This window comes from Platichthys flesus, chromosome 12 (assembly GCF_949316205.1).
Source record: "Platichthys flesus chromosome 12, fPlaFle2.1, whole genome shotgun sequence".
NCBI classification, from domain to species: Eukaryota; Metazoa; Chordata; class Actinopteri; order Pleuronectiformes; family Pleuronectidae; genus Platichthys; species Platichthys flesus.
The window spans coordinates 12,946,364-12,964,844 of NC_084956.1; the positions used below are offsets into that span (position 1 = coordinate 12,946,364).

The window sequence follows — 18,481 nt, forward strand, 5'->3', positions numbered from 1 at the left end:
AAAGACATGAACAAACAAGGTTTTTTTCCACATTTTTTCCAATTTCTTAGGGAATCATATACAACCAGAATTGCTCAACTCTGGAAAGTACCAACTATAAAATAAAATTTCAAAAGGTTCTAGGACTGCAAAGCAGCAGTGGGCAGGCTCGAGCACATGCATTTGGAAGCCTTGCATGCGTTTTGCCTGAAAAAAAAAAAAAAGAATGACTGAGGAAATATTAACACATAGAGCTGTTCAGGCTTGGACACTTATCATGAGACAGAAGTTTGGTGGTGGTAGAACAATGCACAGTGGAGTGATGACAACATCGTCTCCGTTGGCGAAAGTTCTCCTTTGGTTCCTTTCTGAGTTGTTCTGAGATCTTTGCCCTTTTTTCTCCTCATATTCTTCTCCTGTACCTGTTTCCTGAGCATAGTGATCCAAATAACTCAAATCTGGCCTCAGGGTCATGATTTGAAGGAGCAGTGTTTCTAATCATTTCCAGGCAATAATTTTTGTTAGAAAAGCCTGCTGCAGTTTTGTGGGTGGAAGTAACTTTAGATCATGTATTAGAGATATGCTTCCTATAAAAGGTTCAAGGGGGTCTTTTACAGGTAGGAAATCTGAAATAGACACTTGGATCAAGCAGGTGGTTTTAAAGGACAGGTTTTAAACCATGATAGGTTCACTTTTATGTACATCATCATGGGGCCTTATGTGCACTAAAACCACACAATATGTAAGTTGGATTAAAAGGCAAATTTTACACAGTAGTCATCGGTTCCATTCTAATGTTTCCCTTAACGAAAGGCGAATCCCTTTGCATCACGAAATGAAAATTTTCGTGATTCACAAGATCTGTTGACCTTATATGTGAAATGGATCCTATACACCGATCCTTAGTGAAAGAACTTGCTCTGCTCTCATCTAGGCTGCTTGATGTTTGTTTGGATCTTCTCTGTGCACAGCTTTTTTAGAGAATAGACCAACACTAAATACATTAGGAATTCATAGAGTGGCGGTGAGGCAAAAACACATAAATGGAGCGATGCTATTTCAAGCCAGGGGCTTTCTTTCTGCAGCAAATGGATGTTGGTGAAGACAGCCCAGACGACCCCAAAATATCCCAAAGAAAAAGTGTGTCAGGAGTATGTGCTCAGCAATATGGTCGGTAGAACTCAATACCTCTTTCAAGTGTCGAATAGTGTTAAAAAGTAGTTTCACAATTCTATCATACTTTTGATTTATGAGTTTTGCTTTGATTTAAAATCACTTCAAACAAAATGAAAAAACAATAAGAGTTTAAACTATTCATAGAAAAAAGATACACATAAGAAACTAGATATAAGTCCTAAGCAGTGAGTCAATAGCATGATAAACTGTAAATATGATTGTTGAGTAAAGAACGTAAATAAAAAAATTAATTTAACCCTGGCTACAAATAACCATTGAATCAACAACATTAGTGCAACACTTCAGCTTCAGTGCACATGTGGAAAACAACTCCTCCCTATCAGTCAAGAATGCATGGCCTAAAGCAAGTATACAAACATGCTCCCCCAGTGAAATGGACTATATTTCAAAAAAACTCTCTCGGCTGCAGACAAATGAATGTCACTGTTGTAGTGGCTTGCTTTTTCTGCCAGCTGTGATTGTGACAGCACATTACTTTCAATAAACACAGGCTCATTGCTGCACTAAGGTATCAATTTACACTCATTTACAGCTAGACAAACTAAGTTTAGGATGATGCCAGGAGCCAATAAATAGAAGCTATGCACGGTATGCAGCCGCTGGAACATAGTTGTGGGTTAAATCAATGGGTAAAATTAATCATAACACCATGAATATAAACATACTGAGAGAATAGGTCATACTGCATTAGCATGTATCATCCATTACTCTCTAAACAGATCTTCCACTGGAAAGAATACCTGACCAGGGATACAAGTTTAGCACATTTATCCCCCTGGAGGAGAGGAGAGGAGTGAATAATGAAATGTTCTGCCTTAACCCTAAACATATCTCTTGTGTTCATACTGTTTATAGTATATACTCAATTTTACTGATGGGAGAAGCAAATTGATGGAAATTAAGGAAATGTATTTTAGAGTATTGGTAGAAGTGACTATGAAAGCCCAAAGTGTTATGACCTGGCAATACAAACTTCTTCTTGTATCAAATACCATTTAGAGAGGTGCTAGTTATTTACCTCCCATCAATGAGAAACACTTGACCCTTGTCATCATCTCATTGAGGCCCTCCCAAGGGACATTGGCACCTAGACACTTGTCCCTTGTAGACACGCAGAACATACTGTATACAATGTGAAAATTAAACGTCTGGGGAGATTTGTCAGAGAAACACTGTCTTTGACAAAGGACTCCAGAGACTGATGAAAATATCTGTCTGTGCAGACACTCGCTGAAAGGTATGACACTTGCGCTTGCACTCTCATTTCCTGTAAACATCAAGGGAGGAAACCATTCTTGGAGGGGAGTAAACCTGGGATAAAACACTAGCGAATATCAGACTTGAATTTGACAGCATGAAGGACTCTAGTTTGATGCCTCTGTTGCTCTGTTTCGGCTCGGTGTGAGAGTAAACAGATGTTTGCCGACATGCAAGACAAAGACACATGGAGAGAAAAGCTGAAGTTCCAAGGCTAACTGCTGTGAGTGATCCTTCAAGTCAGTTATTATAGGTTGGCAGCATTACTTACTGAAGACATACCACTGGTCAGGTTGATGAGTGTCCTAAATTGGCTTTATTGTAAGTTTCCCAGCTGGCCGGATAAGAAACCAAGTGACAAATATAGCAACTTTTTGGAAACCCCATAGTCCATAGAGTGATCTGCAAGTACCAACCATTTAAAAAGTTATATATTATTAGGTCACTTATTAGTATTATTTGTTAGTTGCATGAGTTACTGAAGTCATAAGACAAACAGAGGTATGAGTTTTGAGTGATTTTAGAAGAGAGTCTCCAAAGCTGTCGCGGTTTCAGAATGTAAATATGATGCAATGGCATCATGAATATATTAATTAGCACAGAGGTCTTTTGATTAGTAATTATATCGAAAGCAACAAAAGAACTGGGATAACGTAAGATATATTGAAAAAGACATCTGTCAGCATTTGAAGCAGATGATGAACATGTTGTCTTATTGGATCCATACTCAGTAAGACAGACATGCATAATAGACTAATGACATTTATGCAATATCATCAATATCATCTCTGGACAGAGAATTCTCTGTCTTTCTGTCTGTCAAGTGATGGGCTTCAAGCTTGGCAGGTTTACTTCTGAGGTCCAAGGGAAGTGCAGTGTCAACCTTTATGCGTTTTGGGTGAACAGTTTGTGAGACCCTAACCCTGACCACCCCCATTTATTTTAAACCTTAAGCTTCCGGAGACAAAACGTCACATCACATAATGTACCCAAAGAGCCAGAGCCCCATTATCAGCCATTAGTAGCTCATTAAGCAAGTAATAGTATTAGTCAACCTAAAATGATTAAATAACGTCACAGATATGTTGAGGGTAATTTTTATTTACTGTAGTTCATTGGATAGTAATTAATAGTTTAGTTTTCAAATGTAAAATCTCCATTTTGTAATCCTTCTCAAATGTGTTGTTATACTGCCGTTGAGCCACATTGTTTTAATGTGCGCGTCTCTGTAGTAGCCTTAGGAATAGAGGCTTCACCGAAATTGTAATAAGACAGGTTAATCTAACTGAGGGTAAGTAAGTGTTATCCTTTGTCTAAATATCTCATTACTTGTTTTATATATTAAAAGGGTAGACATAGGTTGAAATGAAGAACATTTTATGACTCAGCATGCTTCACTATATTCTTATCATTAAAAGGCCTGTCTGAACAAAAGTAGCCCTCCAAAATAGAACTGTAATATGCCCTCATATCCTGAATGCTCTTAAAAGAAGCACTACACACTTTCAAATAAACTTCTGTGTGCTCATGTAGGTGGATAAGAATCAGAGACAAAATGAGAGCACTTTCAATGTACTTACACGAGGGTTGCATCCGCTCATGCTTCTCTTCTGCAAATGGCATCAAAAAAACCATAAGGAGAAAGCCAATCATTTATTTGAAGGGCCCCGGGGTATTTTGTCCTGCTGCTTAAGGCTCATATGCACCACTGCTTTGAAGTGCTGAGCAGTCCAAGGAACTGTATAAATGGACAGAGGCTGGAGATGAATGGCTAGGCTTTCAGACATGAGGCCCATCAAAGATCCCAAGACGCTATTTGGGCTCTAAAAGGAAGTGGGTGTTTCTGTTTGCGATATTTATCCATCTTTGTCAAGTTGAAGGTACATTTTTATTCAATGTGACTTCGTCGAGTTGGTGAACATCTGCAGGATTTATTCCCTCTACAGACAACATATAATGTTTCGCACAGTTTGACAGAGTATTTTCAAATTGAAAGTTTTGCATTAGTTCCAGTCCATTCGGATTCTGTCATTTCCATATCTTTCTCAGACTCAGAATTCATCCTATGCAAAAACATGAAAAACTCAGAAACGCTTGCTTGTATCTGTCTGAGCTGTGACATTGCTGAAATGCATTTACTTGACCTACTAAGGCAGTACTGTTAATGTATGCGCAACATACAATGCGCAACAGTGAGATTTCACACCAGCGACAGACTCCTTTAACACCTGCAATTAAATCAACAAAAGGGTGCATAATCACCTTTAAATATCACGTCACTGATTCTGTATAAATGTGTGGATCCATAACTCCAATAATAAATCAATGAATCCTATTTTATAATTACTGCACCTTAATTTCCCAACTGTGACAACACTGTGCTCGTAAAAACCTCTAAATACAAATTTTACAGCCGAAAAGTGGATTCAAAGCTGCTGTAGACACGTTCACGATGCCAACTGTAGGTTTGAATGAACACGAGAGACATTTGCATTTTTGTAAACCAGCAAATGAAAGGAACTCACCAAATGACGGCCGTGTGAGGCCATTGTAATTGATTTCAAAAGCAAGTGAATACTGCTGAGTTCTTAAAAATCCCTGGACATGCACATGCCTATTTACTGTGTTCCCCACTGACTGCAAATCAATTGAGCTCAGAGAAAAAAATGTTGCACTGGAGGAAATAGGAAATCTCTGTCAGCCCTGTAATTATTCCATTTTTGAGGAAACAAATGGACAGTGCTATCAAATGTGGCCTTAAAACAGCATTCGGCATTAAAGGTTAGATTTGTGAGGCAGCTGTGCATTGAGCACACATGGAACTTGGTCTCCACCTACTGGCAAATAGGAAAGTGATGGTCCTTAAAAAAAAAAACTTGGTCCACATTTAAACATCAACAACACTGTGATAAAATGGACTGTGAGTGATCATATTTTTATCATATTTAGGTTACAACTTCCATCAACAAAGACAGTCACCTATTCACTGTTGATAATATAGTCACATAGAATTCAGTTGAAGAGCAATGTCTAATGATTACTGTACCATTCAAATATTCAACTTAAAATACCCTTTACCACAATCCACAAATTTTGACAAAATGTGAATATAACAGATTAATTCTACTACAGAATAACCGCTTCAATTTTGATCATAACAAATGCAATGAACTAAGTAACATAACAAAAATAAATTATGGGTCAATATTTGGCACCTCTGAGGGCGGAATGCATTAGCAAAATTAGCTAGATATCAATCAAAACTGCGAGGCTCAGATTTTTTGGTATTTTAAGAGATTTTACAACCATCAACCCTCCTTATCATCGGCCAAAGGTTACAAGCACAACAAATTTGTGTGTGGATCATTCAGTATCACACACTCCCAGAGCTGTGATCACATGCACATGCTTTAGGCAAGAAGCAACCTCCTTCATGCCTCATCTTAACCTCTCTCTACCTTAGACGTAGATGTGAGAGTTTGATGCTAGAAAGCAGTCTCATGATACGAAGCCTATTCAGATAATAAAGCCTAGTAAACACGCAATGTGAAAGCATTTATTTGGTAGTGAAAATTATATCATAAGATAAAGATTAAGACAGGGAGTGCTGCATGAGGCACAGCAACTTGAGCACACACTGCAAACAACTAATGAGTCTGTGACTTAAAATGTAATCAAGCTTTCTCAGCATACGGAGATATACTTCTTAAATCAATTACTAAACCTGTATGACTATAAGAGCTCTTTTTTTGATGTGGAACAAATTTCTTGAGCATAACTGGTGCACCAGAAACATGGTTTCCTGGCAGTTTGGTCATTAACCGAATTAAATTACTGACAGGACACGGCCCAGCATTCAAGACTAAGCCTACTGAATTATTCATTTTTTTTAAGTCTCCATAAAGCAAGGTTTCCATTTAGGAAGATGTCTAATCCAAAGTATGGATACTAACATGGAAATCAATCACGTGTATGAAATCATATTTGTGTGTCCAGGCACAACATAGTCCCTGACTGCTGGATTCATGTGCAGTGCTCATGTTCAGTGAAAGGCACTTCTCTGATGTCATTATAGCAGTGGAAAGGGTGTCTTTGATTGGGCTGTCTGGGCAAAGAGACAGCTTGCCTTCCTTGCATTTGGCATTTCGGAACAGACGGTACATAACAGTGTTGCTGACAGGCACTTTAAGCCAGCATCTGTTAGAAAACGTGTGATCTAGTGTCTCTGGCACGTCTGAATTTGCCATCGTCAAAGACAACAAACTTGTGTTATCCTTTAATATGACAATCATGAAGAAATTTCACAGGCCCTAATAGCTTTGAGTTAGGAATTTATCAGCCAAATAGCCTGGATACTGTCCCAATGAATTGCAACCAGGCGCAAATGCTGGATTTATGGAGCCATCCATGGGGACCGGGCCTGCCCTCCCTCCTAGCAAGAGAATCAGGCAGAATAAATCCAAGATGTCTGAATGAATGCTCGACAAATGCACTAATGATGCCAAAATGATGTCACATTAAGCCACATACCAAAAACAAAATGTCAGTTCCTGTGAAATATTAAAATTTCATTGAATGCAAGCTAATTGTGACAATTACAGCTAGTGAAATTAGTGAATGCTACTCTGGTGAAGGTTATAACTAACCAGTTTTGTAAATAGGATTTGCTCTGTAAGGATTGGATTTGACTGTCCTGTCCTAACTGTTTTGAAGGAGGAAGAGTTTGTAAAAACAGCCAATCACATGCTAAATTAATATATCAATACAGCAAGATTAATATAACAATTAATACAAATGCAACCAGTGAATATAAATGCACATTGACACAATACAAACACAGTACTGTGTTATCATTAGAATACACTGTTCTTTTATGTATTAACATAACCCTTTCTTTTATTTCAAAAGTCAAAACCATTTCATAAAACTGTCCTTGTACAAACAGTCTCATTCATCATAGAGCCATGTTTCTCTTTAAATTATTTGGGAGTTAAAATGGTTGAGAAAAAAACATGGTCTAAAATCAGCGAACTGCCCCCAATCGTAAAGGAAAGCCTAAATGAAACTGCTCCAGAACGGTTTACGTGTGCGATAACGATACTGTGAGACCGTGAGAATCCAAAAGTCTGACTGCAAATCCACAAAGATTTCACTGGCACCAGAATAAATTGAAAGAGGACATTGAGTTTATATACTAGGGGAATGAAGCAGCAACACCATGATTGCTCACAAAACAGGTAAAAAACATACAAATATTCAAACAAAAGGGTCAATAGATAAACCTATTAATTCCTCCAAAGTTGTAAACTAATTTGTTGGTTTTGTGACCAAGATAAATTTTTTTCATGTGCACCAACATAGGCAAGTATTGAGAGAATGCACTTACTGTAGTATCCATAGAGCACAGTGTCTTCAATTTGATCTCTTGTCTCATTGTTTGCTGCCCAATCCTAGATGTTAGCAAAGGAGAAGTCCATAGTGAGAATTTATATTAAGGGAAACAGTTAAGGGAATAACGTAGGTATAATAATCAGTGAGAAAATACATCAGTTACATTAAAGCTTATTAAAAAAAAATATATAATTCTATCATTTATCAGTTTACCATAAAATTATAACCAGTCACAACAGGCATGAAACAAAAACAATACAATGAGGAATGAACCCAGTTGCCTGGAGGAGTAGGTCGTGCCAAACTTGTAAGTGTGACGTCTCTGACAATTTTGTTTATCTGGGTTCACAAACTGAATTCAGGCATAAACAGAGGATGACACAAACCTTCCGGCTATGGGGGGAGTAACTCAGAACTGTCAGACCTTTGTCTAACTCTACTTTTATTTTGTGTAGCAGAAGTGTGTGTCATAAGCATTTTCTATATTTTAATTTTAGACCAAAAACTGTGAACCTGCAAGAATGAAAAGAAATCTTAAGAAAAAGTGTTGCATTATTTATTTCAGTTGCTGCAGTGTTATGATTCTAAGGGCACTGATAAAAGCTCAAATGTCCTTTTCCCAAGAGAAGATACCATTCTTCTTTCAGCTTTCTGTTTAAGATTACTGATTAAGTGAGGGATTGTGTTCTTGATGACTTTACTTGTGCAAACTATGTCAGGTTGCCATTATTAACTGATAAAAAAAAAACACATTGCCTTAAGCTATCGAGGCATTTCACAACCCAGAGAAATCACCAAATTACCTGCTGTTCTAATGAAGACATCATTACACACCTTGCTAAATCTTCAAATAGATAGATACAAATGCAATGACTTGGCAAATAAGACAGAGCCAACAAATGCATTGTGCTTTTGGTTTAGACAAAGACATTGTCCACAGTGGCTGAGGAAATTACCAAGTAAAGTAAAAGGCTCCCTCTGGAAAAGTCATTACTATTTCTCAAACTGACGGTTAACACAACCCATACTAACCTTGTAGGTGCCATTGGGATACTTCATGAACGAAACAAGGAATATATCCACTGGTAGAAGTGCAGATGTTATCAAGGCGATGGCCAGTGCACATATTGCTGTGATGGTTGACACAACTTCACTTTCCTGACGACTTTGGAATTTGCGAATGTAGACCCAACAGAAGGCCAGGATCACCTAAACAGGAAGAAAAGTAATCAAGTAAAAAAATTTATTGAGAATAATACAAAATGACAAAACAACAAAAGTGAAGAGTATAAAGAAAGAAATGGGATAGAGCAAAAAAGACACAGTGTTGGTTTGTATAGATGTAATCTCACAAAGATATATAGTACTAAATTCAGTGCAAATATAAGTAATAACTGATACTAAAGTCAGCAACAAATTCCACATTTGTCGAGCATTGAGCAGTTTTGTAGAGCTACATTTTGTTGAACTTCATATTGTATGAATACTAATGATATCATGTGCTTACACTAGGCAGGTGTATGTGTTAGGGCTGGGCAATATTGCCAAAACTTTTCATATCAGTCAAAATTGATAATTGACACAGTGAATGTCAAATTATTGTTTAAGTTTAAAAACAGCTCCTGAGTGACGGTTGTGATTTCAAACTCTTCTGTAAGAGCAGCGAAGGATAAAAACTTGATAAAAAGAAAAAGATTTGACAAATCCGAGGTAAATCAATGATTAATACCTCCACAATGTTCTTACATGTGAGATATGCAATAAACCAATATAAATTGCACTTTTGTTATATTACAATTTATTAAAGTCATAAAGTGAGAATTATTGATATTGCTTTATTTCCCAGCCCTAGTGTGTATTGCTGATTGCCAAAGAGCAGTACTCAAACTAAAGTTAACACAACAACGGCTTATTTATACACAGATAATAGCCTGCATGTGCTATGTAACAGCTGATCTGATTATATCACACTTCCTCTGTTTATCCTCGGTCATCACAACGTGAACACAGACAGGAAATAATACAAAGTTGACTTCTGATACGAAGCAAGAATTAATGCACCTGTTAGACGGACAACTATACGAGGAGAAAACATTTGAATAAATTCATGAATCTACTCGTGTATTCTGTTGCTGTTTAACATTTCAAAAATAACGAGATGAAAAAAAGTAAGGGTGAGAGGTATTGTCATTGTAATGGTCAGGAAACTCATTAAAGACGGAGAGGCAAACAAGGGGGCCGCACAATGACAAGGTCATATTCCAGGCACACAAGCTGCGAGGAGAGAGGACACTGCTAAAAGCGGTCCCTTCAGATCAAGGGCTGCCATTCACAGACAGGATCAATTAAAAGGCCCACGGCCTTAAGCCTCCGGCTGCTTGTTTTGCCAGGTAACGACGCGAGCTGTGCATCCAAATAAGATCAGCTGAGAGGGTTGTGAAAATGGGGGGGGGGGGGGGGGGGGGGGGCAGAGCAGCTTATTGGCTTGAGTCTCCTCTGGGCGGCTTCTGATGTCACTAAGCAGTTGCCAGTTCGGATCACGTGCAGGTAAATTGGGCAGCAGGTTATTTAACTGACCGGCCTCCAGGCGTCCATTTAAACACCGCTGAAGTTAAAGTCTGGCTACGTCACGATGGCTGACAAGGTGTATTTACAGTTGTTTCACTCAAACGCACTTCATTGCTCATTTGGAAGACTGAGAATAGAGAAAATCGCATTTCAAACCACCGTACACGCAGCTGGCTACGTGCCTTCTCAGCAGATACGCTCACGTCATGTGGCCTACATTAGGTACAAGAAAATGCACGCCCCCCCCCCATTTCCTTCGTCGAGTTATTAAATGCGCCACTCTTCCATTCCTTCACGACGACAACAGGCTGTTAGACGTGTCACAGCTAATGTTAGCTCGCACCACAGCCAGTATGGACGGCAATACACCACACCGACTTAATCCTCCTCTTCTCCCGCAAAACATGACTCAAACCAAACCAGCCGCTACACGAAGCTACTACGCTGGTTCACACGGGTTTACACTCGCTTACCAGGAGTATAAAGGTGAAAATAGACCATCCGAGCGCCGACTCGGAGAGCAGCGACTGGGCCACCATCTTCACTTCCTGCAATAACAAACCCACGTGTTCCTGCTGACGTCATCGCGGTGGAGGGCGAGCAGCAGGCCCCCCCATGTTTAGTTCATATGTTCAGTTCATGTATTCAGTTGATATGTCCTGTTCTTACATATTATGTTCATGTGTTCAGTTAATATGTTCAGTTCATATGTTCTGTTCATGTGTTCAGTTTGTATGTTCAGTTCACATGTTCTGTTCATGTGTTCTGTTCACGTGTTCTGTTCACATGTTCTGTTAACATGTTCTGTTCACGTGTTCTGTTCACATGTTCTGTTCATATGTTATGTTTATAAGTTCTGTTCACATGTTCTGTTCATGTGTTCTGTTCACATGTTCTGTTCACGTGTTCTGTTCACGTGTTCTGTTCATATGTTCTGTTCACATGTTCTGTTCACGTGTTCTGTTCACATGTTCTGTTCATATGGTCAGTTTATATGTTCTGTTCATATTTCTGTTCATGTGTTCAGTTTATATGTTCTGTTCTTACATATTATGTTCATGTGTTCTGTTCATATGTTCAGTTCACATGTTCTGTTCACATGTTCAGTTCATATGTTCAGTTCACGTGTTCTGTTCACATGTTCTGTTCATGTGTTCGTTTCATATGTTCAGTTCACGTGTTCTGTTCATATATTCAGTTCATAAGTTCTGTTCATGTAGCCAGTGTTTGCTCTTTTTCAAAGGGCCTCAGGAAAATGTAAAAGAAATATTTATGTCTATGCCTTCTCTTATATATCATATTATCACTAACATAGAGTAACTTCCATTGAGAGTTTCATGATATAACAGAAATCAGTAGTCAGTCTGCAGCGACTTGAGGAAAACCGATGGGATGTTTCTTCTTCTTTCTCTTCTACTCAGTGACAAGAGGGGCCATCAATCCCTAAAAAACACTATGTATTTATTTGACGTATAAATGCATCAGCTTAGATCCCTCTGAAAAAATGGTTCTCAAGTGACATGAGCAGAGGATCTAAACTCATGCAGCCACAGGACTGTATAAACTTTTCCAATCTCGATGGGCATTGTGAGATTCCATTCATACACCAGGCGCACTCACCTTTCCCTTCAGTTCTTATCAAAATTAATTTTGCATACAGACCCCATGGTATGGTAACATAACAAATCTGCTGACTTTTCATTCTACCTCGATTTTCACAGTCTTAATTGCATTGTGTGAAAGAAGTCTGTTCCTTCATGGAGTCTATTGTCTGAACACGGGTCTCAGCGTGCAGTCTTGCTATTCCATGTCCCGAGTTATTGAGACGAAAATTCGATTTCCAATTTAAACTATTACTTGAGTGGTTACCCTTGCAAGGCCTGGACATGGTAACATTGTGAATCAAAGTTTCTTTTCAGTTTTGAAAATGAACATACTACATCTGGGGGTAAGTCCATTACTAACTGGAGTAAGGACCTTTTGTACCAGTTAATTGCTTGCTCACTATTGATTTGGACACTTTGAATTCAACTCGCTGGAACCAAATAGCAACCTTCATTTATAACCATGATTTGAAGGAAGGACATTACAGGTGAAGAGCATGAACAAATATAAATCGAATAGATAAAAAGAAAAAAACAGCTTCCCCATTGAAAAGGCTGCTAACATTACAGCAATTACTTTCTCTACAACAATTACCCGAAATTATTATGTTTTATTGTGTAATCAGAAAATGTTTTGCCATGATTTTAGGCATACAACGTTCTTTAAATCAGTCCTTCAGCATATGAAACCAGAAAGGTTTGGTTTAATTACATGATACTGAAGTGGAGATCTCCGGCTCAGAGGATTACAAAACAAAACTGCTCTGAAAGAAAACATGTAACACCAGAATACTTTTTAAAAATTGAATGATGATAAAATTTGTTGTGCCTGTAGTGTCTCAAACACTTTAAGTTTACTGCAGTAATTTGTTCACAATCCATTATTCACTTGCAGGGCAGAGGTTGGTCTATTCAATACATTTAATCTTTCAAAACTGTGAATATCTGCAGGAGGCAGCTTAATAATGTGTTGATACGTTTGATAATGAATACTTTTATGGAAAAAAAATGAACTCAAAAACGTCGACTTTGTACTTAAATTACTTCAAACTCACTTTCAATGATTTTCAATTTAACTTTTTATATCAAAATACTCATGACCCCCCCTGTACTTGTAGGTTCAACACTGAATGTCAAAGGGAAACTTACATCTATCCCAGCTGAGTTGCAACCAACTGATTTCCTTTCATTCAATTTCAATAGGCTTGTCAGTATTTCAACAATACCTTCCAGAACTATAACAGGAGGCGGAACTGACATGGTGTAGTGCACATCTGTTGAATTCCCTTTGTTTCTGTCTGGATACTGGATCCTCTTGTGCCCAGGTGAGCACTCAGAGGTGATGAATGAGACTTCTTAATGCCTTTTGTGTTTTGTACGGGCATATGAAATGTACACACCAGTGGTAATGTCTGCAAACAGATTAGTAACACACAGTATGCGGTCGTAGTCGATAGTTCTTTGCCATATGTCGATTGAACAAACGATCCTTTAAAATGAACAGGTGTTTTGGCCTCTTAACCCCTTCAACAATAGTGATGTGACGAGTGTAATGAGATCACTCTTTTTGCATTCAAGGGGAAACAATTGAGGTTGTGTTTGTACTTATCCAGTGCAAACACCGGGCTGCATGCGTGTAGAAACACATGCACAGAAGCATGTGGACAAACACCACAATGATGTGGTGTCATTATGTTCATTATGAGATTGCACGTGTAGTGGATTAGGGGGACCAGAACAGAGTTACTCGACTTTAAATTGTTTCTGCGTTGTTTACCGAAGAATTTGAAGAACATACAGTTTTCTCATTGTGTGTGAGAGAGAGGGGATCAAATACAATCATCTTGTTTATCATTGCATGTTTGTGGCATATGCACCAAATGATGGTGTCACATTCAACAGATTTCTCAGAGATGCTAAACCATACGATGTTGCTCATTATAGTTTCACATGGAAACGTGATGGTTTGCATACTGTTTCTGTGTTGTGACATAGAGACCTTTTGAATAAATTAATCATATGGAGATAATACAGGGCACATTGAAACCCAGGGAGTTGAAGAGCTGCAGCTACGGTCAATGAGAAGTCATTTTATTTTTGATACTATGTCCATTTCATTAATACTGTCATTAGGAACACTTTCAATCAGATCAATATACTGTCCCTTCAAAGTCGACCATCTCACAGAAGCGCTTCACTCTGTCGAATCTGTAAATGTAAAAATATCTCAATATCAGACCCGCAACATCAAGAGCAACCATTGCCAAAGCCGTTCTGGCCGTGTTCTGAATGAAGTGGGCAAGCGAACCAATCACCTCCTGCTGCAGAGTATGTCTGGTGTTAGTAGAGATGTTGAACCTTCATACCAGAAATATCTTAACCAGGTTCTTTTTTTTGTAATACCACCAACACTGATTCTCCTGATTCTCCTTTCAATTCAAAAAAATGCAGCAGTTTTGTTTCCACAGATGTGCTGCTATCCTGTATCTCACACTATTATTTACCCTGATAAGCCAATAGTCTGAATAGAACACTGCCATTTCAATAGCATTTTCTGATTGCCGTAACCCAAATAAGGTGTATCCCAAATGTATATTTCCTAATCATATATATATAAATAAATTCCCAATGGAGTTCAAAGCATCAACATATCAGTTAATGACACATTCCCTGGGTGTAAACAAGAAAGAAGAAGAAGTAAAGAATAAAAATGAGTAGTAGCTTTTGCAAAATTAGAAATAAAACACTCAAGATAGTTCACGGTAGCATCGTCATTAAACCATTTTAGGTTCAGTGTTTTAAAATGCACAGAATAACCTCAGCCATAATGGAGGAGTAGATAAATGTATATATATACATGTTATATTATATTAGCAACTATAATAATATAATCAAAATAATGTGCTTCTGAATAACTAGTCTGAATATTGGTGTCCATGCAAACATAGACAACGTGTGCAAAGACACCTTCTTGCACAGTTAAACCATGTTCTACTTGAGAAGAATCTACCTTACTGCAGAATATGCTGACACATGCAGGGCACACCGGAGCGAGTAATCAGAGAGGCTTTGAGCTTCTCCGTCTGCTGCTTTTCGGCCGTCGCCGTTCTTCCCAAGTTGCCAATTGAAAAAAGTGGGATTTAAAAGCGTTCAGTGAACCATGCACAGTCCTGACCTGGGAGTATAATTGGAAATTCTCTTAATGTGCTGTTATTAAAATGGCATTTCCTTTTTTGGGAAGGACCCATTACAGCCTCCTCCTCCGCCTGCTCGTCCTCACTCTCCCTGTGTCATTCTTCATAAGCTCTATAGTTGAAAGATTGACTTAACTAATGACACCTAACTTTTTTTCTCCAACCATCTTGTCGTCCTTCTCTTTATCGTGCCACTTAATTCTTCACTCTCCTCACTTCACTCTTAATTTCTCCCCCTCACTCTCTTCTGCTTCCTGTCCAATCTATAATAAATTGTACACTAATAGATAGAACACATTTGTTCACAGACTGTTTTGTGCTTGGTTACCTACTTTCGTTGTAAAGAATAATACATTTTGCAGGCTCTGTAATAATTGTTCTATCTCTCCTGCTTTTTCTGTTTCACTCTCCTTACTCCAAGAGAACTGAAAGTTCCCTGGGAAATTGACAGATTTGTTTCCAGAGCAACTCATCTTACCTATCTACAGTTTAAGTAACAGAGGTGGCCCACATTATCCATCAATTTCTGCTAAACAAATACCATGTTAAATAAGAAATGGTGCCCTATAGATCACTTGGTATCCTATCCTAGAAGACTGAATACCCACAAATCTATCTATGGTAGTAGGATTCCAGAGTCCTATATCTAACCCTGAGTAATTTCCTGTCTTCCAATTAAAGATATTTGTGGTGAAGTTGTGGATTCAAATGATACTTTCCCCTAAAATCAGATGTGTGCAAATATTCCATTTTACTGTGGAGCCTTCATTACTGAATTAAAGGATCCAGAAGTATTTCAACAACCGTCATAACAGAGCTGTACAAATTCGCAAAATGAAAAGTAAAGGAGCTTCCATTAATGCTTCCTAACTTATTTCCTTAAGCATAGGAAACACAAAGGACAAGAGAAAATGCCGTCCCACAATTCATTGTGGCAGCCATGTTTAAGGGTCACAACATTGTAGATGGATCTGGACAGACCCCACGTAGACATAAAAGAGACAGAACATCTGTTTAATTCTGCTGATACGATCCAGAACGGATGTAAATCCTCAAATTTGTCTTTGTCACCGGTTAGATCAAATTAGATCATGAAAAGCAAAACAAACCATAGATGCTTAAATGCACTGACCAAAAATCACCAGTGTAAAAACATCTATGAAAGATACATTTCTGCCATTATGTCTTGGAATTCTATTCTTGTTGTGTCACGAGGGTGCCAAACATGTAAATGTGATGTCTTTGGGTCAGGATCAGCATGACCATCTGTTGCCTGCCACACCCCTGTGTCCCCTGTTATCTGACTTTTCACTGAACTGTCTATAAAAGCCGAAATGCCTTGAAAGAGATATCTCATATCTGTATTTTAATTTGCAAGGAAATGTGTAAACATGGTCATGGTTGGATCATCCACAGACCACACTGTGAATACATTGGATTTGAACCTCCTACGCTCCTTGAGGCTTTTGAAAGCAGCATTAATCGAAGATAACATATTTCACTCTTTTCATTCACGTCTGGTTTCTGAAACCCACAGTTTGTCCTCACCCAGAGAGCAGAGACTAAGCTAAAGCATGGCTGCCCACAACACTGTCCAAAAGAAGATAATGTAGGAGGATACAGAGTCCAAAAGTCTGAGGCCATTTCTCCATTAGAATATATGGAAATATGGTGTCAAAATTTCCGACTGCACCTACATGTTTGACTTTTATCAAAAGTTATTGAGCTCATTCTTACAATAAGAATTTTATAATTTTCTAGGAAGAACAATAATAAACTCCATTCAGGAATCCACACTTTCAAATAACTCCTAATGACGCCATTGACAATACCTGTGCACATTACTGGGGAAAAAACGAGAGCTTTGTTATTAACCTTTGATTCATGCTGTGCAAGGGACATTTTGCTGCGAGAGATGCTCTCGCTTGGATCAAAATGTTCACAGAATACTTCTCACACAACAATAATCTCAAGGATATTTTAAAGCCGCCTGTCAGCGGTGGGGACCTTGGCGCTTATGAAATGTCACTCCGGTGAGCTTGGAAACTTTTACCTTGAAGCAGCAATTGGTGGGTTGCATTTGTCACCTGTTTTACACTGACACACACTCTGTCTTTTTAGTGACAGCAGAAGCACACAGGTTTAGGTGATGCAGTAACTGTATCTCAGGATGCAGTCCACAAAAAGCTTTGTCTATATTTGTCAAAATGGTTACTTTCGCAAAATCAAAAAGGGTTTTGTTTCAATTCACTAATGGAATTTGCACCATTTAATCAAAAGTGTGTCTGCATCAAACTAGACCTGGAAGTGACACATGCATTTTACGTCGCGAACACCATATGAGCATTCGCTAAAAAAAGGCAGGAATAAATCTTCTATAGCACTGACATTAAATGCTCTGCTTTGAACTCTTTATGGACATGTAAGATGTGACTGTTAAATCTTACATGATGTAGTTGCATCACGGTCCATCAAGAGGCCATGCCATTTTCTTTATATCACCTTGGCCCCAGTTTTGCCCTAATCATAAGGAGTCGCGCAACCCACATCTAAAAATCCCCACAATTGTTTCGTGGCCCTGAAAGTTATCCATCACTGAGAATTCTTCTGCCACCCTTGCACAACAGAGGTAAGGAGATTGTCTTATATATTTTGAATAGAAGAAATAGCTCCACTGTTGTGGGTTTAGTAGATGATATCTTGAAGAGATGTTCCCTCTCAGCATGTCTGATTTAACTTGAATTGCTTTATTTAATGTTAATAAATCTGATGAGAGGGGGTTATTTGTTTAATCAGAGAACTTGTTCCTTTAACTGCTCAAAATCCATGCTATCAACCCGTTAGTGGTAATAAACGTTTTTTCTTGCGAGTAAAAGGAGAGCCAACCCAGGGAGCTACACAATTCTCCAGAGAACAGTGGATGTTATACAGTTTCTCAGACTGAGAGGGGATAAACACATCTGCTCAGGTTGAATTTACATTACAATGGTACATCGCAGCAGAGAGACAGGAAATTCAAAATTGGAGTTTCCATATTTGAATTAAAACCCTCATCACCACCACCACCCCTACAGGCGGACTATATTCTACACATCTAGTGTAAACATCTGTATTTATATAAAGCTGTGGAATTATTATTGCCAATGGAAAAATCTATTCATTTAAAGAAATGTCATTTTCCTATATGCTTTTCTGCACTCAGCAAAAAAAAAAGAATAATGCAGCTACTAAAAATGTAATTCCCCAATGAGGGAGATCTAAATTAAATGTCTCACATTTTACATAAATACA

The 18,481-nt window shown here is 38.3% G+C and overlaps 1 protein-coding gene across 3 annotated transcripts in view; it reads right to left on the reverse strand.

Moving 5' to 3' along the window:
* Nucleotides 1-10,948, reverse strand: part of lmbrd1 (LMBR1 domain containing 1) — a 51,779-nt gene extending 40,831 nt beyond the window's left edge. For all 3 annotated transcript variants that reach the window (XR_009923931.1, XR_009923930.1, XM_062401029.1), the window contains exons 1-3: nt 10,866-10,948; nt 8,857-9,033; nt 7,820-7,883 (exon numbers count right to left, since the gene is read on the reverse strand). Coding sequence is in view for 1 of the 3 variants with exons in the window: in XM_062401029.1 (XP_062257013.1) it covers nt 7,820-7,883; nt 8,857-9,033; nt 10,866-10,931 (307 nt within the window). In the remaining 2 variants the exon portion in view is untranslated. The remainder of the gene's footprint in view (nt 1-7,819; nt 7,884-8,856; nt 9,034-10,865) is intronic.
* Between the last annotated feature and the right edge of the window lie 7,533 nt (nt 10,949-18,481).